This window comes from Sorex araneus, chromosome 3 (genome assembly GCF_027595985.1).
Source record: "Sorex araneus isolate mSorAra2 chromosome 3, mSorAra2.pri, whole genome shotgun sequence".
Lineage (NCBI taxonomy): Eukaryota > Metazoa > Chordata > Mammalia > Eulipotyphla > Soricidae > Sorex > Sorex araneus.
The window spans coordinates 189,028,236-189,051,071 of record NC_073304.1 but is presented as its reverse complement, the minus strand read 5'-3'; the positions used below and the strand labels follow the sequence as shown (position 1 = coordinate 189,051,071).

At 51.9% G+C, this 22,836-nt stretch overlaps 1 protein-coding gene across 2 annotated transcripts in view; it reads left to right on the top strand.

Moving 5' to 3' along the window:
- The first annotated feature begins 1,029 nt into the window (after window positions 1–1,029).
- SLC13A5 (solute carrier family 13 member 5) overlaps window positions 1,030–22,836 on the top strand; it is a 36,090-nt gene continuing 14,283 nt past the window's right edge. The window contains exons 1-7 of one of the 2 annotated variants that reach the window (XM_004604952.2): window positions 1,030–1,496; window positions 10,129–10,257; window positions 10,510–10,646; window positions 16,181–16,368; window positions 17,281–17,449; window positions 19,054–19,176; window positions 22,426–22,641. In XM_004604952.2, coding sequence (XP_004605009.1) covers window positions 1,395–1,496; window positions 10,129–10,257; window positions 10,510–10,646; window positions 16,181–16,368; window positions 17,281–17,449; window positions 19,054–19,176; window positions 22,426–22,641 — 1,064 coding nt within the window. In that variant the 5' untranslated portion in view covers window positions 1,030–1,394. The remainder of the gene's footprint in view (window positions 1,497–10,128; window positions 10,258–10,509; window positions 10,647–16,180; window positions 16,369–17,280; window positions 17,450–19,053; window positions 19,177–22,425; window positions 22,642–22,836) is intronic. The other variant, XM_004604951.2, reaches the window with a different exon arrangement.

Genomic DNA, 22,836 nt, shown 5'->3' with positions numbered 1-22,836 from the left:
CAGCTCAAATATCACTTCCTCTGAGGCCTCTTCCCCCACTACTCCTACCAGACTATTTTGCATATGATTGCAAGAGCTACTGATTGCATTCTATAGGCCAAAGAATTTAATTCAGCACTCTATGAGTTTTAAAACAAATTATCTCCAATGCCATTAAGCTGGTGATCCTATCTCCATTTATATAAAAAAAAAATTCTGAGAGGGGACGGTGTGTAAGGTTCACAGCACAGTGAGATGGGGCCAGAAGATGAGTACACACAGGCAGGCTGCAAAACCCCGGCTCTGCGCCCCCTCCAACCTCCTTTCCGAAAGTTTGGTTCACGGGAGCATTCTCTCAGGTCTATAGTCTCACACTAGATCCAGACTCTAGACATACTGTGATGAACGAAACAGACTTTAAATTAAAATGCCACCAATAAATACATAAGGACCATTGTGCTGAGTGCCAGGCGTGGAGTGGGGGTGGAAGGTAGGGGTGGAACACATTAAAAAAGACAGAGCAGACCGCCGACCGTGGTTGGATCCCGGGCACCCAGACGGTCCTGGGAGTCAGACTGAAGCTATTCCTGAGCTCAGAGCCAGGAGTAAACCCTGAGCACCGCTGGGTATGGCCTGAAAATAAGAACAACAAAAGGAAACGAAGCGCTGAGCGATAGCAAGGCGGGGTATCCCTCCCAGAGACGCACTCGTGCCAACGGGGTGTCGGGCTCCGCTAGCGCGGGCGTCCGCTGGAGGGCGGGAGCCGCCAGGACAGCCGCCTGCGGCCTCGGGATCCTGGGATGCGCAAGGGAGAGGGGTCCATGCTCAGAGGCGCGCGGACGCCGAGGAGACGCCAGCGGGGCCCGGGAAGGAGAGGCGGGCAGCGCGGAAGGCGCTGGGCGACTACAGTGCCGTTAGCGAGAGACCCCGGGGGGGGGGGTCGTGTGGGAGATCCGAGAGCACCCCCCGCCCCCTCTGAGTTGGGCGTAACTTTTCCTCTGGGACGTGGATAGATTCTGGAAGAGGCAGGTGCAGCCGCTGCTGCAGGAGCGGCCGGCGGAAGGCGCGCGCGCTGGCTCCCCGCACCAGTCTCGGGGTGCGCGGGACTCCGGACGGCTCAGGAACCGTTTCTGCGCAGAGATACCAACGGTCCAGACTGGCACTGGCGGGCAGGTTCGAAGCAGGAATTTGCCGGCGTCGGCCGCTCCGGCCGGTGGCAGAGCTGGGGGCAGGCGCACCCCACCGACCCAGCAGGATGGCCCCGCCCCGGGGCAGCGGGGAGGCCCCACTGTGGGGGGCGGAGTTGGCGCCTCTCTTGCACTCACGCTCATCCCCCGGGACCGCGGGCCCTTCTTAAGCCCGCGGAGTCTCGGCTGCCCCTCACTCGCCTCTCCCGCCACTCTCCCTCCGGCGAGATGGCCTCGGCTCTGATCTATGTCTCCAAGTTCAAGTCCTTCGTGATCTTGTTCATCACCCCTCTACTGCTGCTGCCACTCATCATTCTGGTGCCCGCCAAGGTCAGTTGCGTCTCAGAGCAGCCGGGCGGGCCCCCCACCTTTATCCCTGCCTCGGGTCGAACCCAGGAGAACTAAGTTGGAGCGCAAGGGCACTGCTTGCCTGGGGGCACGCGAACTCTGGGCGCTCTGGGTGTCAGATGGGAGGTGCCTGCAAAGAATTGTGAATGGCTCGGAGAACCAGGGCTCACCGACCTTGGGATTTGCAAAACCCAGGGATCAAGTATGTCCTGGCAGGCACAGAAACCTAGACGTTAGCCCAGAACTTGGTTATTCAGCCTATCCATGGTCTCCGGCCCTGTTCAGAATCTCTTCAGGGGACAGAACACCCCTCACACCTGTGCCAACGGGCACCTGGGAGCCTATCATTCCCTCCTTTGCTTCCTTACTAATGGGGCTTCCTGACGCAGGCACCTGGATGAGAATGACATTACTTTAAGTGGGCTCTGAGTGCACTCTTTCCCATTTTTGACCCCTCTCTGACCCCAGTTTCCCTATCTATGATCCACCTTCCTTCCCAGCTCTGAAACTCGGGAACCACAGTTGAATTGCAGTCCTGTCTCAGGCTGGAAGGCAGGACAGGCTTGGCCTGCTTTGCTCCCTGCCTGCTGTGGCTGTGGCAGGAGGCGGGACGTGTTCCCAGAGCTCACGCCTTGGGTGGCTCAACCCAGGGTTGCAGGGAAGCCGTGTCCCATGCCCTGTCCTCCCAGCGCTCTTGGGAGGGAGGGAGAGAATGAATGGCCTTGGCCGAGGGCTGGAGGAGGGGCGCAGCTCGCTGGCCCAGGGGGAGCTGGGCTGCGCGGAGCCTGTTTGGCTGAGGCCCAAGGCCTTTGAAGCCTTTTGTGGCTACTGGCTGCTCCTTCATGGTTCCCTCTTTCAGCCCTTTCACTCTCAGCCCAGACAGGAAACCTCCAGCAGCTCCTCACCCCCTCCAGTGCCCTCCCTGGGCAGGTTTGGGAAACAGAAGAGCTCTTTAGGAGATGTTCTGGGGTCAGTCCTGGAGGAGGACTTTTGTACCGGGATAGGGAGAAGCCAGTACGGAGAAGAGAGCTGCCAGTCCACCCTTACTCATCCTTGTGCCTTTAGCCAAGCCTCAGTGTTCCCTGGACCTTGGCGTTCCCATCTGTGCAAGGGGGTGGAGGAGTTGAAGGTTCTGACTCAAAGTGCCAGTAAGGATTATGCCTCTTCCTAGGAGTGGGTAGAAGGTGGCTGGGAGAAGCCCTGGTGTGGTCTGCGCACAGATCCTGGATGGGCTGCGGACAGCAGAATCAAACGGGGTGCCCTTCCGTTGCCACTGCACTTGTGAGTGGCTGGAGCTCCCCTGGAGAAGAAGATGTGGGCTGTTATTGCCCTGGGAGGGAGCCAGGCAGGAGAGCTGTGATTTTCCTGGTGCAGGCAGGCAGGGATGTTCTCTGGAATAATTATAGTAGCTTGGCTGACCTTCCTGCTCTGGGAGAGTTAGACTGAGAGCCCATGCCCCCCACCCCCCACTACACACACACACACACACACACACACACATAGGTACACTACATGCAGGTGGGCCCTGAGCTGTATCCCTCCCACCCAAGTCTCAGGATGTGTCTGCTTGTCACTAACTTGCCCTGGAAGTAAGGGTCGGGATGGGAGCGAGAGAGACTTGAGGGAGAGTTCCAGACATTGCCTTCACTAGCTTTCCCGCAGTGGGTCAGGAGACCCAGAATCCAGAGCCTCTCTCTTCTCTCTTTTCCTTCCCTGGTGTTTCTGTTTTGGTCTCACTGAAGAGTTCCCCAGCCCCTGGGATGTCTCTCATCATGCAAGGAGCCTAGCACTACTCACTGGGCATGGGGTAGAGTGGCAGCGAGACCTCAACAGCATGGGTCCGGGACATTGTTCAAGCGTGCTGGCCTCTGGCCTCTCCCTCCAGCCTTCCTGCTGGTGTTCTTTCTTGCACCTGCTTCCTTCCTAGTTTCACCTCTGCCCCACTTTCTCTCCCTTTAGAAAAAAAACAACAAGAGCTCCTTAGAGCCAGGAGATGGCTCAAAGGGCCTGAGCACACGCTCTGCATGCAGGAGGTCTGGGTTATCCCACACTGCCTCATCTCCCAATATGGAGCTGGAAGTAACCTCTGAGCATATCAGTATGGCACAAGTACAAAATAACTTTAAAAATTCCAGCATTTTAGTAAGAGAAACAATCCAATGAGTACGTTATTTTATTAAGATAAATGTTATTTTAATTAATTTTTTATTTGGGGAAGCCTCCTAATCAATGCTCAGGAGACCCAGGAGCCCTCCTGGCGATTCTCAGCCAACCAGTTCTGTGGTTCAATACAAGAGTCCAAGGATGTGGTGCTGCCCGGACCCTGCATGCTGCCCTAGCAGTGTTTGGGGGCCTCTGGGGCTGTACTTAGAGGATCCAGGTAGTGTGGAGGAATCAAACTGGGGTCAGAGGCAGGCAAGGCTTGTGCTTTAACCCCTGTACTATTTTCCTTTCCCCTGATCTTATTTTTAATGGCTGCAATGTAACATCAGACCAAACACCTCATGTTGCACCACACCCACCGTGGTGTTTTGTCTTATCTATGTCTTTTCATGAAGCAATGTGCCAGGGCTCCTGCCTCAATTAACTTATGGAGCCCTGCTATGGGCAGGGAACTGTGCTGGACACTGGCTTGAAATCCACTGTCCTCTTTTGCCTCAGTCTTTCTTGGATGCAGGCAAATGCTCTCAACTTCCCCACATGACCCCAGACTTCTGTCTGTAGAAAATGCCATCTCACTCTGCCAGGTTAGCTATGCCCTCTGCCAAGTTATCTCTGCCCTCTGCTTCTGGCTCAGACTCCTCCACCCCCACCCCTCAATCCATTATTTCCACCAAGATGGCCCAGACTAGAGAGGGGTGAGTTTGCAGCCAGGATTTCTAAGGATAAGGCCTGTTGATTTTAGCCTGGAGGTAAGAGATGGTTGGCCTGGGGTCCCTTGGCTACCTGAGCCATCTTCCGTGCCTAAGTTTAGACCATAAAAATCACCACTCACCTTCTGTACACTGTATGTGAAGAATGGACACTCTCAAATCCTGAATCTATAGGTGAGAGCACAGAGCATGCAAGGAGATGGGCTAGGGCTGAGAGCAGGAGTGTTTTCTGAAAAACGAGCCTTGTAGGAGTCACAATGATAGTACTGCAGATGAGGCACTTGTCTTGGATGCTGCCAACCCAGGTTTGATGACTGGCACCCATAAGGTCTCCTGACCCCCAAAGGTGTGATCCTTGAGCACAGAACCAGAGTATTTCCTGAGCACAGCCAGGATAAATTTTGTTTTGTGCCCCTAAAACAAAAACACAAAGATGAGTATTTTATCAACACTTGGGTAGAAAATGGCTATCTTCTAATACTAATAAAAAGGAGGCAGACTTGTCAGATTGCTACTGTTTTTCTTTTTATTTGTTTATGTATTTGTTTATTTGTGAGTCACACCTGGCAGCTTTTCCATCTTGGTGCTAAGGGTTTGCTCCCTGCAATGCCCTGGGGACCATGTGATGCTAGGGAACAAACCCTGTCCTGCTGCATGCTAAACATTTGCTGTAGCCCTCTGGACCATCTCTCCACTCCAGTGCTACTGTTTTAAACTTTCTATCCACCCCTGAAGGGCATCATCCCTCCTCTGTCCCTACCACCAAGGTCCAGACAAAGTTATTGCCTGTGGGAGGTAGACAATGGTAGACAGTTGACTCTGGGCAGATACACCAGAGTCAAAACCCACCCTTCCAGCCACACCTCCACTCTGCATCTACCAGGCTTTTAATCAGCATTGACATCTGCAACCCCCAACCAGGGCACATCTACCCAAATCTGGGAAACTTTTCTGCTGTCCCAGCCAAGAAAGTACCATTGGCACCTAGTGTGGAGGAAACCAGGGATTCAGTGAACATCCCCAGGATAGCCCCTCTTTCCCACCTCTGCTCCCCACAAAGAGTCATCCAACCTAAAATACGAGTAATACCTAGATCAAGTACTCTGCTTTGAACAGTAGGCTAGTATCCCAGGATGTTCATGTGGAAGCAATCTATTTTTTTTAATGACTGATAACACAATCCAGACAAAGAATTTCTAAGTCTTGCTACAGTACTGTGTGCCTAGACTGTGTGCTTTTTTGGGTTATGATAAACAGGAGGAGGGTTGAGGTGTGTATTTTTTCCCTCAACAAGTATTGACAACAAGCATTGTCACAGCTTGTGCCGGACTCGGCCTCTCCTCTAATAGGCGTTTGCTATGAGTCTCCTGAATCTCGGGTGTGGAGGAGGCCTCATCTTCCTCAAATACCCTTCTAGGCTTGTACTGCTGAGAGGTGGTTGGCACAGGTTAGATTAGCAAGAGAAGAGCCCAGCATTAACCACAGGTGCATTGTGGCACAGCAGAATCACTCCCTTGGCCATTCCAGTGAGGCCAAAGCATCTCTAGGAAGGGGCTGTCCCTGGCAGGAGGAGCAAAGCAGGAATTCTGCAGCATGGCTGTCTATGCCCAGAGAGCAGACTAAGCTGCAGCCACTGAGACTCTAACGCCTACCAAGCTGACAGGTGGAGATGAAGGGGGAATATAGGAACACTAATGAAAGGAAGTTGACACTGTTGGTGGGATTGGTGTTGATTGCCAGGCCTGATAGAAATATGCCTGGAAGTTCTTGCTCTGGTTGACAGGTTCGAAAACTGTCTCTCACCTTCTCATCATTTTTGAGTCCTAATTTGGTCATGTGTTTTAGAATTCTTGAACTTTCTGTCTCTTCATTTCTCTCAGACCCATTCCGGGGCAGTTAGTAGTGGACCCCAGCAAGGGCTTGGGCAGGGAGGCCACCAATGAGAGAGCAGAGCATTGTCAGTGAGCTCAGGGTGCTGTGAGCATGAGAAGCAGAGAACTGTCAGGCTGGGACACTTGATTTTTGTCCTGGAGGCAACAGAAGTGATGATTGGATTTGCAAAACAAAACAAAATGCATGTGTTTGTGTGTGTGTGTGTGTGTTATGTCATTGTGGCACCATACTAATTAATCAAATGAAAATGAGGGGAGGGAGGTTATAGCTCAGTGATAGAGCACTTACCTTGCAAGTGAGGCCCTGAGTTCAATCCCCAGCACCAAACACACACACACATACACACACACACACAGACACGGAGCAGGGGAGATCTTCCCATGCAAAAGTTGTGGGATAAAAGGAGGCAGGGGAAGTCAGAGAATCAGGGCACAGTAGCTTCAGGCGTTAGTGACTGATTTCTCTGGAGGGCTGGGATGAGGGCTGGTTTAGGGTGCTGCTAAATACAGAGTATCCCTGCTCTATGGAAGAAAAGAAAACCTGATTTTCAGAGTTCTTATTTCAAGATTGAGAACTTGTCCAGAGAAAACAGCCTGGCATGAAGAATGCCCTAATCAAACAGCTCTTTTTATTTTATATATTTCTTTTTTTTATTAAATAACTATAAGTTACTGATAGTTGAGTTTTAGGCATGTAATACTTCAACACCAATCCCACCACCAGTGTCAACTTCCTTCCATCAGTGTTCGCATATTCTTTCCCCACCCCATCCCCACCTGTCAACTTGGCAGGCTCATTACAAAGTCTCAGTGGTTGTAGTTTAGATCTCATGTTTTCAGTGTTGTTGAGTATGTGTTTTGGATCTATGGCTATACCACTCACTCATATTCCCAGTATAACTAAAGCTCTGATGCTTCTTCACCCATTCTTTTCCCCTAGATTTCTTTCCTTCTCTGTCTTTCTTCTCTCTAAAACTGGGGTCAAGGATGATCTAGGCTTCCCCCTTTTACTACGGTACATTTCCTCATCCCGTATTCTATATACCACAGACAAGTGAGATCATTCACCAAATAGCTCTTTCTACTCACCTCCCCAAAAGTAGGTTCCTGCTAACATCCAGCAGGCTATTCTCCATAGAAAAATAATGGCATTTGAGTCATCATCTCAGGTTACACACCTAGGCTTTAGAAGGCATAGGGTAATTTTCTATCTCCTAGCAAAAGTAGAAATGCAGCTTGAACTCAGACCCAGCTTTGTGTAAGGAAGTACCAGAAGGAGATAACATCATCATAAAGAATGATTTGGGTGGGACAGAGTGATAAATAATATAGTTGATAGGGTGCTTGCCTTGCACGCTGCCAATCCAGGTTTATCCCGAGAACCCCATATAATCCCTCAAGTTCATCATGAGTGATCCCTGAGTGCAGAGCCAGGAGTAACTCCTGAGCACCACTGGGTGAGGTCCAACCTCCCCCCTCTCCACCCCCATACCCCACCACCAAGTCTCCTTTTCTTTGCTTTTGTGACAAGCGAACCTGCTTTCTTGGTTCTGGAGTCTTCAGTCTGCCCCAGCTCAGGGGCTGCCAGGTGGGTGGGCAAGAGGGACAGGGCATCACATGTCATACTTTCCAGCTGCCTTGATCCCCTGTGACATTCCTTTTTTGCCTCATTCACATTTGCAAATTGTCCTCTACAAATGATTATTATTAAAAATGCTGATGAAACAGCCTCGAGAGCGGGTATTCTTATTCACATTTTAATAGGTAATGAGACTGAGGCTGAAGAGGTTCAATCACTGTCCAAAGTCCTGCAGCAAGGAAGGGGCCAGCGTCACGAGTGCTGGCACGGGCACACAGGCCTGTTTCTTCCAAGGCCAAATCCCACAGCCCTCACACCTCAGGGACCTGAATAGACACATAAAATTAAATGTGAAAGCTAAAGCTTGAGGCCTTTTGCAACCAGACACATTCTAAGGACAACACCAAGTAGCATATTCTCAAATAGCTTTGAAAGACATCCACAAAAACTCTCCATGCTGGCAATTTCTATTTTTTTTAAAAAAAATTTTATTTTGGGCGCTGTGGTTTACAAACTGTTATTAGTACGATTTCATACACGAGCTATTCCAGCACCACACCCTCCACTCATGTGTCCACTTCACTCCACCATTACCCCGATGTCCCACACCTACCCTCCCCACCCCCATGCAAGCTTCCTACTAAAGACCAGTTCTCAGTTTCTGTTGCCTTTGAGCATGTTATTAGCCCTTTGTTTCCTTATAACCCGCATAGGAGAGAAATCATTCTGTATCTGCCTCTCTTCTGACTGACTTCGTTCAGCATGATACATTATGGCTCCATCCACGAGGCAGCAAACTTTATGATTTCAGTTTTTCTTATAGCTCAGTAGAATTTTATTGTATTATAGTTTCTTTGTCCGGTCATCTGATTTTGGACACTTGGGTTGCTCCCAGATTTTGGCGACTTGTGAATAGTGCTGTCATGGACATAGGAGTGCAGATGTCTTTTGTAAGTTGAGTTTTCGGATCCTTGGAGTAGAAATGAAAATTGCTGGGTCATAAAGGAACTCAAAGCAGGCAAGTTCTTTTTTCCTTTTACTAGCTTTAAATACCATGGTTAACAAAGTTGTTCATAATAAAATTATTTTGGGATTCAACATTTCAGCACCAATCCCACCACCAGTGTGACCCTCCCTCCACTCTTGTCCCCAGTTTCCCAACCACCACCAAGCCTGCCCTCTAGGCAGAAAATATTTATTTTATATTGCTTTTTACAACAAAATGACAAATGGAATTGTAAAATAAAAATTCCATTAAAAATTAGTGAAAATTGCCTGCCTGCTCCCACTCTGAGAAGGTCCAGAGCACCACCAAGAATGAGCCCCGAGTACAGAGCCAGGAGTAAAACCTGAATACAAACACCTCCTTCTCCTCACCCCCCCCCACACACATACCAATTGAAATGATAGTAACTTGAAAAAAAAAAAAGTCTTGAGTAAGAAAATGGAAAAAAAATGGAAAAAAATGTACTTACTTAACAAAATGGGGGAAAAAAATCTGTTTTTATGTTTCAAAGTGACTTTAATTCTGGGCTGGAAAGATAGCTCAGTGGGTTGAGTGCAGGTTTAGCATGTGGGAGGCCTGGGTTTGGTCCCCAGTAGGACCCTCAGTCCCAAGCTGGGAGTAGCCCCTGAGCAATGCTGGGGGTGGCCCCAAGCCAAAACAACAATAAAAATATTTTAATTTTCTTGTTGTTTTTGTGGCATACCTGGTGCTACTCAGGGCTTGCTCCTGGATTTCTGCTCAGAAAGTCACTCTAGGTGGCGCATGAGGGACAAATGGGGTGCTGGGGATCAAACCTCAGTTAGCTGTGTGCTTTACCCCTGTACTATCTCACTGGTCTGACTTAGATCAGGTCACTAAAAATATTTTCTTCCAAAAATATTTTCTTCCTCCTCAATCTTCCTTCTCCTTTACTTCTACCTTTTCTTCTTCTAACCCTTTTCCCCAAGCCCCCGCCCCCACTTTTCCTCCTCTGCCTTTCCCTGCCTCTATCCTCGTCCTCCTCTTCCTTCCCAGAGGTAACAGGATCAAGGTTGTGAGGAAGAGAGACTGGCCTGGAGCTGCGAGGCAGGCTTGGGTGCTGCTGGGTCCTCCTGCATGTCCCAAGCCTAAAAGGCTCTGCAGAAGGAGGCAGGGTGACACAGAGACACTGTGGATGACACTCTGCTGAGGCCACCTTGTTTCAGTGATCCCTACCCACCTGCCGCCCTGGGTCAGTGGAGAGGGCAGCGGTGTGTGGAGCTCGGCCTGAGGACTATTGCTTCAGTTTGTCAGGTGTGCTTACGTCATCATCCTCATGGCCATTTACTGGTGCACAGAAGTCATCCCACTGGCTGTCACCTCCCTCATGCCAGCCCTGCTCTTCCCACTTTTCAAGATTCTGGACTCCAAGCAGGTGAGCACCTGGGGTCCATACCATTCTGCCTCCCTCACTGGCTCCTCCTCCAAGCCTGCCTCAGAGCTGTGTGGTCTCAGGGGCAGCAGGGCAGTCCTGGTTGAGGCATGGGGACAACTCTCTGGACCCTTGACCCCTACTCCCAACGCTCCCTGAATTCAGTGTCTGGTCTGTTCCCCGTCTCGGGACCTGACCCTGAATCCAGTGTGGGGCTGGACGGCAGCCCTGAAGGCCCCCCCTGTCATCCTACAGGTGTGTATCCAGTACATGAAGGACACCAACATGCTGTTTGTGGGTGGCCTTATGGTGGCTGTGGCTGTGGAGCGGTGGAACCTGCACAAGAGAATCGCCCTGCGCACGCTGCTCTGGGTGGGCGCCAGGCCTGCACAGTAATTATGCCTCCTTGCTCTTACAGTGGGCCCAGGGCTGGGAGGGACTCTTGGGTGGGGTAGTGCTTATCTTAGCTGGGGAGGTGAGATGTGTTGGGGGGAAGGGGCCTGGGCTAGTGGGCAGAGGCAGCAATGGGTAAGGGGCCTCTGAACCCAGAGGCGAGGTCAGCAGTGTATAAAAATAAAAAGAAAAGGTGCGGGCGAGGGAAGGGACGCCTCACCACACCGAGCCAGGCACAGGGCCTAGGGCAGCAGCTGTCTCTCCCGCCACCCGAGCTCGGTAGCCTCCGGCCGCTTCCTCCACCCCGGGGAGGTTGATGGCGAAGATGTGGCAGGCGAAGGAAGGAACGGAGCCATGATGGTTGGTCTCACTTGCAGTTTATTCCAGTCTTCCCTCTATACACTCTCCATCCTCTCTACACCTGTCCGCCCTCTATACACTTTCCGCCCCCTCGCCTTCTCTCCGAACCCCTTTTATGATCATGGCCCTTCCAAAGGGCGCAATACATTGACGTCACCCAAAGCACCAAAAGATCTTACAGGAAGAACATTGAGGCAACATAATTCTCTCCTATCTGCAGGCCCTTAATCTAGGCCCCCCGGAAAGAAGATACAAAAGCAAAACCAAAGCCTTCTTTGGGCTGAAAGCACTCGGATTTACATCCCAAAGGCCAGGCTGGGCTGCAGCCTGGAATCTACAATGTCAAATCAAAGCCTGGCTAGCACCTTAGATCTGTGGGGTCAAAGATCAGCTAGGTTTCTGTGACAAAAGGTTTCTGTGACAAAACTCCAGAAGGCAGCTGGAAAAGGGGAAATATTCCAACATCTCCCCCCTTTTTGTTTAGAACAGATTTTAACCATAAAATAAAATGCTAGGCACAAAAAGTTCAATAACACTGGCAGAACATCTATTCTCTAGGACAGATACGCTTTCAGCAGGACCCATCCAAGGATGAAATCCCAATGGTTGTGTTTCTCCTCTCCTTGTCTGACAAATATGTAAGCATTCACAATATTAATCATTTTGTATGGGCATAGCAAGAGATGCATTAAACTTTTAGAATTGCTCTCCGGGAGTCACCTCGATCTCAGACTGCAGTGCTCAGGCCAGATTAGTCTTTCCTAGCCCTACAGGGCCCTGTCTCGTCGTTGCTTTTGGATCATGAAATGACATCCCATGACCAAGCTCTTAACATATAGTTAAGCATTAGGCGCTTTGGCCAGGCCCATCTCGATGCCAGGGTAGCACACAACTTACCGCTTGCCCTGGGTCCTTCTTCGTCCCACGTTGGGACCCTGCCTTTTAAGAGGGCTGGGAACTGAGGGCAGCCAAGGCTACAGTCAAGAAAGCAGATGCCCAGGAATTAATAATATTCAAAGCCAATTAAATCCCAATTGCAAAGGCATAATATTAAATGTCTTCCTTTGTCCATACAAAAAGACATGGCTATAAACTAAACTATTCAAAAGACAGGAAGAGAGGAGAAAGACAATATCTCACTCATACATATAAAATCATAGATTTAACTCATCAAAAATACTTTGCTATATAACTGAAAACCCAATACCAGAAGGATAGTTATTACAGGTACTATGAATTTACAAATCCATTATTCTAACTGCTCATATATATATATTATACGCTAACAAATGATTCTTAACATTATCCCATAAAAATTCAGTCAAATTTTACAACATGAGTGTTATACAAAATAAAGCATAATTCTAATCTACAGGAAATCAAAAGGGCGCACAAGCTACAACAGAAAGAGTTAAATATCCGTTAAAATACATCAGGTTAAAAATCCAAATTAAAATGAAGCAGTAAGAAAAAATCTATTGCATCCATACACTGATTATCTTTAAATTGCCATACCAGGCTTATTTCTACTCTTTTGTCTGTATGAACATAACTTTGATGGGTGTGGCCATACCTAAGCTCCTAGTGGCAAGGGGAGAAAGGAGGAACCAATGATATCCAACAACTCCCCCTTTCCTGTTTACAAAATTACAAAAATTTCCGAAAGGTTGGTGGTTCGTGCCCACCCAGGGACGCCAGTTGTATAAAAATAAAAAGAAAAGGCGCGGGCGAGGGAAGGGACGCCTCACCGCACCGAGCCAGGCACAGGGCCTAGGGCAGCAGCTGTCTCTCCCACCACCCGAGCTCGGTAGCCTCCGGCCGCTTCCCCCACCCCGGGGAGGTTGATGGCAAAGACGTGGCAGGCGAAGGAAGGAACGGAGCCAAGATGGTTGGTCTCACTTGCAGTTTATTCCAGTCTTCCCTCTATACACTCACCATCCTCTCTATACCTGTCCGCCCTCTATACACTTTCCGCCCCCTCGCCTTCTCTCCGAACCCCTTTTATGATCATGGCCCTTCCAAAGGGCGCAATACATTGACGTCACCCAAAGCACCAAAAGATCTTACAGGAAGAACATTGAGGCAACATAATTCTCTCCTATCTGCAGGCCCTTAATCTAGGCCCCCCGGAAAGAAGATACAAAAGCAAAACCAAAGCCTTCTTTGGACTGAAAGCACTCGGATTTACATCCCAAAGGCCAGGCTGGGCTGCAGCCTGGAATCTACAATGTCAAATCAAAGCCTGGCTAGCACCTTAGATCTGTGGGGTCAAAGATCAGCTAGGTTTCTGTGACAAAAGGTTTCTGTGACAAAACTCCAGAAGGCAGCTGGAAAAGGGGAAATATTCCAACACAGCAGGTCTAGTGCCTACACATCCAGGAAGCATCCTAGGTCAAGGCTTCCGGCACTTGACAGGAAACAGATGGGTGCAGGTGGGAACAAGCCATACCAGATGGGGCACTGTTGTCACCGTGTCAGCGAAGCAGGGTTGAGGTGGATCACCTGCCCAGTCATTCTTCCTCATGTGGCACCTCTGTTTCCCCCCATGAAGAAGCTGGTCACCTCAACTCCTGCTCATCACTCAGAACCTCTACTTCTTACCCATCTCCCAGATCTTCCCCACCTGTCACGAGCATTTCTGCCCAAGCTGGGAAGGAAACAGAACCAGAAACCCGGATATATTTGGGTATACTTGGGTATACTCAGATATACTGGGCATCTGCAAGGCCCAGCACAAAACTAGGAGCTTATCTCTTGTCTCTTTTAACAGGGGTAAGGACATCCCCAGTGGTACTTTGGGAGGCACTCCTGGCAGTATTTGGGGACCACACGGTACCAGAAATTTAACACCAGGATCTTGCATACAAAGCAAGTGTTCTAGCCCTTTGAGTCTTCCCCCTGGCCCTTACTTCTTACCTTATTTAACTTGCCACAGTTCTGGAAGTTGAGTATTATTCCAACAACACAGTGATGGGCGGTTCTGACCCATAGCCATAAAAGGCTCAGGAAATTGTGAGGTCTGGCCCCAGCACATGATGGAACAGATGCATGGCACATGCTTCTTGGTGGCTGCCTTTCTCATTCCCTGTGTTGTATGGCCTATGAATGATGTTATAAATAACCAAATAGTCCTTGGCAGAACAACAGATTCCCCTGCCCAGTAAATCGAGAGGGCTTGGGCAGAGGGGTAAGTAAGTCATGCTTGCTGGGATTGGGCGTTGCCTGTCTGAGGCCTTGTACCTCCACCCAGGAACTCAGAGGCAGTGGCATCCCTCAGGATGGGGTCCCAGTCAAGCTCTGTGAAGCTGGGGTTGGGTAGTTCCCAGTAAGACCATCCTGTATGTACACACATCAATCACTGCATGAGATCCTATATATGCAGACTGCAGGCTCCCTGAGCAAAGGGCCCGTCTCTCTCTCTCTCTTTTTTTTTTTTTTTTGCTTTTTGGGTCATACCCGGCAATGCACAGGGGTTAGTCCTGGCTCTACACTCAGGAATTACTCCTGGCAGTGCTCAGGGGACCATATGGGATGCTGGGATTCAAACCCGGGTTGGCTGTGTGCAAGGCAAACACCCTACCCACTGTACTATTGCTCCAGCCCCAGGGCCCCTGTCTCTTGAGCAAAGGCCTCAGCCCTTTTATGGCATCAGTCTTCTCCAGTGATGGGTGCAGGGTGAAATCAAAGCCATTGCATTTGGAGGGGGCTGGAGAGATAGTACAGAGTTAAAGCACTCACCTAACACATAGCCAACTCTGGTTGTGCATATAGTTCTTCATGTACTTCCAAAAACCTCACCCCAGCACAGACAGCCGGGCTACTGCCACTGCCAGTGTGGTTCACACTGCACCCACAGATCCCAAAAGCCATTACATTTTTCTGGGATTATAAAACTGTAAAACTGTGGAGCCTCATAATTCTTGTTCTCAGCATTTTCCCATCGACTTCCATCTGGAAGTTGGAGGTCGTTTGTTCCCAAGGCCAGGAAGTTCCCAGTATGCTCCCAACCCCTTCCCAACGTCTGCTGACCATGGCTTCCTGATGTCCATGGCATTATCTGTCCTGGCCTCTTGGTACCTCAAAGTACCAAGGTACCAAGAAACATTATCATATGAACATATATGTTTGGAAACATTAATCATATGAAAATTAATCATAGAAACTCAGGGTCTCCTCTGAGTGTACATTAATGTGGTTCTTGGGGGTTCATGAGGTCAACCTGCATGAACAGCAACTTGAACCTTGGTGCAGGGGTGCCCCTAGACCCCTCTGTCAGACACATTCATGAATTGAGTTGGACCCTAACCACATGTGACACAGAGACTGGAGAATTTGTGTTCCACTAGCCACTCTCTTCAGAGCCCCTTGCTTGTGCAGGGGAGCAAGGGTGGGTGGTGGCACATGGAGAATCAGACTCTTGGCCTGCTCAGGATTTAAAGAGAGGACAGACAAGGAAACAGGCCCTTTGAATCCAACCCTTGATGTGTGTTGGAGGTAGATTAGAAAAGGATGGGAGATGCACTGTGAAGGGGGGGTGGTAGACCACCGGAAAGGTCATGGAGCAGGTCTGGAAGGACCTTGGGAATTTTCTAAGCAGATGACAGGTGGAGCAGAGGTGGGAGATGGGGGTGCTGTGAATGAAAGGAGCAATGTTCCTGAACACTGTTTGTTGGACCTGGTTCATAGTAGAGCAGAAGGCCGCAAAGTGTGTGCCATAATAAGCAAGGAATGAGGTGGCAGGGCAGTGGTCTCAGCACCCCTTCCACAGGTCCCTACCCTTCCCACCCTTTTGGCAAAACCTTCTGAACATGGGAGAGGGAAGCAGGAAGTAGAGGCTGAAGCTGCTCCAGGTCACCTACAGCACTGTATCTGGGCCAGCTCCCCACCTTGGGCGATTCTATCTGGAATGCTGGTGCCTTTCCTGCTGGATGGGGTGAGGGTGCTCCTAGGACCACAGCTGGACCTGAGAGAGGCCTCACAGTGATCCTGGCTTGAGCAGAGTAGTGCTATTGAAGGAGGAAGAGAAAAGGGAGCACTCAAACCTAATCCCCTCCTGAATCTCCCGGAACTGGACTGGCCTCTGCACTCAGGTTGTGCCTGAGCATCCCTGTAGGCATTGCTCCCAAGGGCCAGGGTTCCTTGCTTCTCCTTCCTCCCTCCCTGTCCTCTGCAGGCTGATGCTAGGCTTCATGGGCGCCACGGCGTTTCTCTCCATGTGGATCAGCAACACGGCCACCACCGCCATGATGGTACCCATCGTGGAGGCCATACTGCAGCAGATGGAGGCCACGAGCCTTTCTGTGGAGGCTAGCCTGGGGTCTCTGGAGCTGGCTGAGAAAGGCAAGAACAGTGAGCTTCCAGGTGAGCCCCCAGCACAGCACTGCACCGTGGGAATCCTCTGTCACAGTCTTCCCCTCTGGGCCCAAAAGCTTTGGCTACCTATTTGCTTTGTGGAGGGCTTCTTTAAACAGGCATATTGTTAAAAACACAGCAAGTGCTGTTCCTGTAAGTTTTAGGAATGCCATGATTGCCTAAAAGTGAGAATTTTTTTTAAGCAGATTGCTTTGCAAGTTCCACTTGTAGTTCCTGCCAGAATTCAACCCAAGCTCATTCCCATTACGCACTTGGGCATCTGCCCTCTGGGGGCCCCTTGGCACTTGTTTCTCCTCCTGTCTGCAGGGAAGCTTTGAGCAAACAGGTCAGATTGCTCTGCTCTGCTGGCACAGCTCCTGGAGCTGGTCATTTCACCCTGGCTTCTTTGCTGGGCAGCGTCTCTGCCCGGTTCACTACCCATCCCGGAACCCTGCACAGGCTTGTGCGAGCCCATGCTGATGGCCTGGTGCTTGTGAGCCCAAGGGGCACAGTGGGGCAGGAGAAATTTCCTTGCACAGCTCCTGGGCTCAGAGTTCAGCCATGGGGTGCCATTAGCCAGGCACCAGCGGGGCTCAGAAATGGCAGGGGCCTTGCTAGGAGAAGGGGACATCTGAGATGAATTTGGCTGGCCCCTGGCGGGATGGAATAGCTTAAGCAGCGGGAGGGAAGCAGGAGAGAAGAGGGTATGCATCTGAAGTTGCAGGATTGGCATGGATCTTGGAGGAGCCTCAGGGAAGCCATGTGAAGAGACTGCAGGAAGCACGGTGGGTCAGACAAGAACTCGGGGTTGGACGCCAAGGAGCACCTGGGGAGCAGAACTGGCGGGGGGCCCCTCACAGGTCAGCAGCTGGGCGGCAGCCACCAGGGTCGGTTCAGCTTATGGAGGTGTGCCCACCACAGGGAACCAAGTGATTTTTGAAGGCCCTGCCACCAGGCAGCAGCAGGAGCGTGACAGGAAGAGCATGTGCAAGGCCATGACGCTGTGTGTGTGCTACGCGGCCAGCATCGGAGGCACCGCCACCCTGACCGGGACGGGACCCAATGTGGTGCTCCTGGGCCAGATGCATGAGTGAGTCACTGGTCATGCCTTGTGGGAACAGGAACCGGGCTTGAGGGCTCACCCTCTCCCTCCTCCTTTGCTGGGTCCCCCATGGCAGGTGTGGGAGGATGCACTCCTGTCAGCCTCTGTGAGCCCAGCTCTGCTTCCCCACAGGATACCTGGGGCGGGAGCAGACAGCCGGGGCTTACTGCTGGGGAGAGTCTCGCCTTTCTTCTCTGGGCTCAGGGTCTCGACGGGGAACATGGATTGAGCTGGGGGCTGATGTAGTAGGGAATAATGAGGTAGTGTGAGAAGCTGGGTGTTGGCCAAAACTTGCAGAAAATAACCCCACCTCTGCCCCCAAGAAATGCTGCCCTCCAAGCTGGCTCCCAGACTCTAGTTGTTAGTAATGCTGAGCCCATCACATGGAGGACCCCTCCAAGCCCCTCAGGTTTCCCTGGAAGGTGACATTTGTACCTCTCGGAGGCTGCTGGGAAACTGCAGGAATGGTCTGGAACCCTCCAGCTTTGGCCCAAAGGGAGACCAACCTTGAGGATCCCAGTTATGGCCTGGCCCATATGCCAAGGGGGCAGAGATGGCAGAAGTCAGGGAAACTTGGGCCCTGCCTGGTCTGCAGAGAGAGGCAGGTGCCTGGGGAGCCACAGGCAGGTCCACCAAATGCATGAATGAGTCCACGGGGTAGAGAGAGCAGGAGTGACACAAAGAGATGAAACAAAACAAGATGGGCCCAGTGAGTCCAAACAGGGAGGACAGCACTGCAGGGACACTGGGGAGAGCCGTGAGACTGCCCCTGACCAGCACCCAGATAGCAAGAGGAGAGCATCAGGTCCAAGCAGCAGACTGTTCTGAGCCGGGAGTGTTTTCTGCAATGGCAGTCTCACGGCTCTCCCCAGTGTCCCTGCAGTGCTGTCCTCCCTGTTTGGACTCACTGGGGAAAGCTGGGTGTCTGCTTGGACGCCACAGGGCTAAAAGGTGGGGCGGGGGGATTGGGCCTGGAATACGAGTGACATTCCTCCAGATCCCAGGAAGTGTCTTCTGGTTCCACCTGAGTAAGAAAGCCCCTTCCCTTGCAAAAATCCTATTTGATCCTGCCCCCCCACCCCACATCTGCCCAGTTTACCTCCAGAGCTAGGAGTGCACTAAGGCAGGATTTCTTAAATGGTCTCCAAGTCCAATTCCTTTTTGCCTGAGAAATTTTTATGTGGTTCCCAGGCATATAAAATAGGCCTACAAATTCAACTTTGACTGATCAACCTAAAGAAAAATTTAAAAACAAGTGCCACTTTCAGTCATGCAGCCCCATATAGGGTCACAGTAGCAGTAAAGATGTCCAGGACTAAGCTGTAACTCCTCTGGAGGAAGGTAATAACTTCAGGAAATTCCAAGCAAGGTCTGGGCCCACAGGAGGGTCAGTTGGTCACTCCCCAGGCTCATCTTGTGCCATGAGGCCATGTTCTGGGGTCTCTGCTTGCTGGGGTCAGGCCAGGCAATGGGCTGGGGTGACTGGCCTGCAGGGGCTGTGGGACCAGCTGTGGCCTCCAGCCAGTGCTTTGGCCAGCTGCTCTGCGGGGCCCAGCCTCCGTGGAGATGTGCACCCAGGTTTCTCCCTGCAGATTGTTTCCCGGCAGCAAAGACCTCGTCAACTTTGCCTCTTGGTTTGGCTTCGCCTTCCCCAACATGCTGATAATGCTGCTGCTTGCCTGGTTGTGGCTCCACTATACTTACATGGGATTCAGGTGAGTCTGAGCTGCTGACATGTGGCCCCCTTCTCACTCCGCATCCCTGTAGAAAAGCCCTGCGGGACCCCCAGAGTCCCAGCCTAGTTACTTCTACAGCCTGTCTCTGGCAACCCAACCTTCAGGCACTCCATTTTTTGCCTATAGCATTCCTTTTCCTACATGCTGTTCCTGGCTTGCTACCTCTACCTCAGCCTCCAAGGCCAGTGTGTGGCTGCTTCCCCAGCGACACCATCCCCAACATTGCTGATTTGGGCCTTGGCTTCCTGGCATGTCACAGCCCTGCTCCTCAGTCCCTGCAGCCTCGTCTGTGGGCCCCTTTCCTAGGCCCTCCCTGTCCCCTGCCCCCACCCAAATACTGGGGGGAGGAAGAGCAGGTGTGCCATCAATCCAGCCCAAACAAACAGGACAGCTGGTTCTCGGAGGGGTGGAGACTGCTGGACAAACTGCCCCTTGGTCTCCGGTGGCCACTAGGCCAGGTCGCTGCAGACTGCCTGGCCACATGCAAATCCATCCACCCAGATCTCCCCTGAATACCTACAATGTTCCCGATGACGGGCTGGCTTCTGGAAAGTTTACCTTCCTGTTCCCGACACTCAGGCAAGTGCACCAGAGTCAGGCTTGACAGCCGCCAGACTTCGGACGGAAACCATGATGTGTGATTGCCAGGCCCCTAAAAAGGTGGCTGTTATTTTCAAAGACACAAATCTATCTAGGGCACAAAGGTGACCCTCTCATACTGAAGGTTCGAAACCCCGAGTCCCGGGCTCTGTGCCTTAATTCACAGGGAAGCAGAGGAAAAGACAAGTGAAGGGCCTGTGTGGCTAGTGGGTGACACCCCCAAACCAGTGCGGAGTGGGAAAATCTCTGTAGGTTATCAAAGCATACATTATAGTTGACCCATGGGCAGAAGACATCCTGGCACACACAGGCCCCCGGGGAGGGGGACATGGCCTGCCTCTCACTGCCCAGCTTGGCTGACATGGCAGTTCTTTGTCCGTGTCTCAGAACAGCTCCAGGACCAAAGTCCTGCTTGCTCACTCATGCCCAGCCAGCAGGCCATGGGCAGCCTGCTCAGCAGTCACTGGCTGCAGGTGTATGTCTGTGCCCCCTCAATAGGTGACAGTGATGCCAGTGACCAATATGGCTGTATGCTAATTGCACCAGACAATGTGTTGAGCACGCTACATGACTGAGTGTGGTCTTCACGTCGATCAGTGAGAGAGGTGCTCTTGCTGTTTCTGATTTACAGAGGAGACCAGGGAGGCAGGGAGAGGTTTAGTGGCCTCCCCAGGGCAGGACAGTTTAGAAGTTAAGGGACTGGGACTTGAACCCAGGCAGTCTGGCTGTTATTGCTGGTGCCTATTACCACAGCACAGCTCCAGGCAAAATCCCCCCCGAGCAGGGGGCTTCCATTTGTCCTCACGATTTTGGAGGCTGAAGTCCAAGGTCTCGGACAGGGCAGCCTGGATTTCCCGTGAGGGCTCTTTCACAAGCTCCCGAAAGGCTGTTTTCTCAGCACTCTGCGTGGCTGGGGAGTGCTCGAGGCTCTCCCGTCTCAGAAGGACATTCATGCTCTCCAGAGGCTCCCATCCTCATCACCTCATCTAAACCTAATGATCTTGGAAGGCCCCTCCACTTAGTACCTTCCCAGGGTGGAGTTAAGGTTGTGACTGTGTTGAGGGGATGTGCAGTTTAGTCTGTAACAAGACCAAGGTTGCTGCCCAGAACAGCCTGGAGGCCAAGGTTCAGCTGGATGTTAGGGCCAGCAGATGTGGCCTCTCCTCAGCCTGGGAACAGGATGCCCTGAATTCCTAGAACCTGCTGAGCTCGTGAGTAGAGCAAGCAGTGAAAGCTGGCCTCACCCCCACACCACAAGGGCGAAGCCAAGCTCTAGAAATGGACATGAGGCCCTCTGGAGACCTCCCTGTTGGGAAACTGTTGTGACACAGATGCTCTCCGTACCAGCCAGGATTTGGAGGCTCCTGAGTCGGCCTGTGTTTGGGGTGTGGATCGCCACCCTCTCTACTTCTACTTCATATGCTGTTCTAGCATAAGGGCCCACCCCACCCCACACAGCACAGGGAGGTCTGTCACAGGCTCTTTTTTATGCTCAGCTCCAATGACTGGCACGGCATCCCCCAGCACCAACATGGGCTGAGCCAAAGGGGCACCAAAGTCACCCCTTACCCTGAACACCAGGAAGCAGGTTAGTACTCGGTGGAACACAGCCTGCCCTATGACAGGGGGCCAAGGGAGAGGCTGTGTGTCACTTTAGCTCTGCAGGGGGCCTGGCTGGGCGATATCCCTGCCAGCTCAGCATGGAGACTCCAGCAGCTGTGCAGGTCTGAGACCCCATTACTGTCACCTGCTTTTCTGGCCCCCGAGTCCTCCAACAGGCTGTGTGGGAGTGTGGCCTGTCCCCAGCAGGGGCTCCAGGAGGATGATAGAGTCTACACCCACCCCAACCACCACTGCTGGTCACAAAGAGATTTTGAGAGGGTGAAGGGCACCAGGAAGAACTCCAACAAGAAGAGATCTCAGGGAACAGACATGATCATGCACTTCACCTGCAGGCTGACAGTGGCCAGGGTGTGGCCATGGAACCTCAGTGCATCCCTTGGAGCCTGCATCTGGGCTCCAGTGGCCCAGGTTAATTCCTGTCATGGCTAAGGCACCACTACACCCCCTCCAAGGATCCCTCCTCATGCTAACACCTCAGGGAGATTCTGCAGGGCACCCAAAGCCGACTGTGTCTGTCACTGGGCACTGGTGCCCTGGGAGTCCATCCAGACACAGAGCCTGGACAAGCTTCTTGCATAGCCAGACCTGCTGCTAGCCCAAGTCCACTGGATCCCAAGATACATCCCCTGCTCCTCTGAATATGAGCACCCACCTGCTCCCGTGTGTCCAGCCTGCCAGCCTGTGCCTCTGCTCCCTGCATCCCCTTGAGCCACCAGCTGATGAGGGCTGCCACCCTGACACTGTGACAGCAGCTCCAAGTCTTGGTGAGGGAGAATTGGTCTCACGCGGAGCTGTCTGTAGTATGACTTCTCAAGGCCTTCCCGCAGACCATGGGGGCAGCCAGTCTCCAGGCCGTTGGCACTGGCCAGCCTGGCCTCTGCCCTGCTCCTTTCTGCCTCAACTGCTCAGCCCATGGCTCCTCCCCACTCACTGCCCCATTCTTCTGTCCCAGGGGCCCCCGAGCTAACCAACCTGCCCTTGCTCTCTTGCCTTTGCATCCTCTAGTTTTAAAGAGTCCTGGGGCTGCAGCGTGGAGAGGACAACGAACGAGCAGGCTGCGTATGAGCTGCTGCGTGAAGAGTACAGGAAGCTGGGGCCCTTCTCCTTCGCGGAGATCAATGTCCTGCTGTGTTTCCTCCTGCTGGTGGGCCTGTGGTTCTCCCGAGACCCTGGCTTCATGCCCGGTTGGCTGTCCCTCGCCTGGGTAGAGGGTGAGAAGAAGTAAGTGGTTAGGCCCGCTTTGTGCTCAGGGAGCCTCGGAGGGCTCTGTCGGTTCTGGGACTCCTTTTATTCTCACTCATTTTCACTACAAGGCCCCCACGGGCTGAGGAGAAACTGTGTGGCTAGGTGGGGTGACCAGGGGGGACAGAGAGACAAGCTGGGCTGGACAGCGGGGCTCCCAGAGTTCTGGTTTCC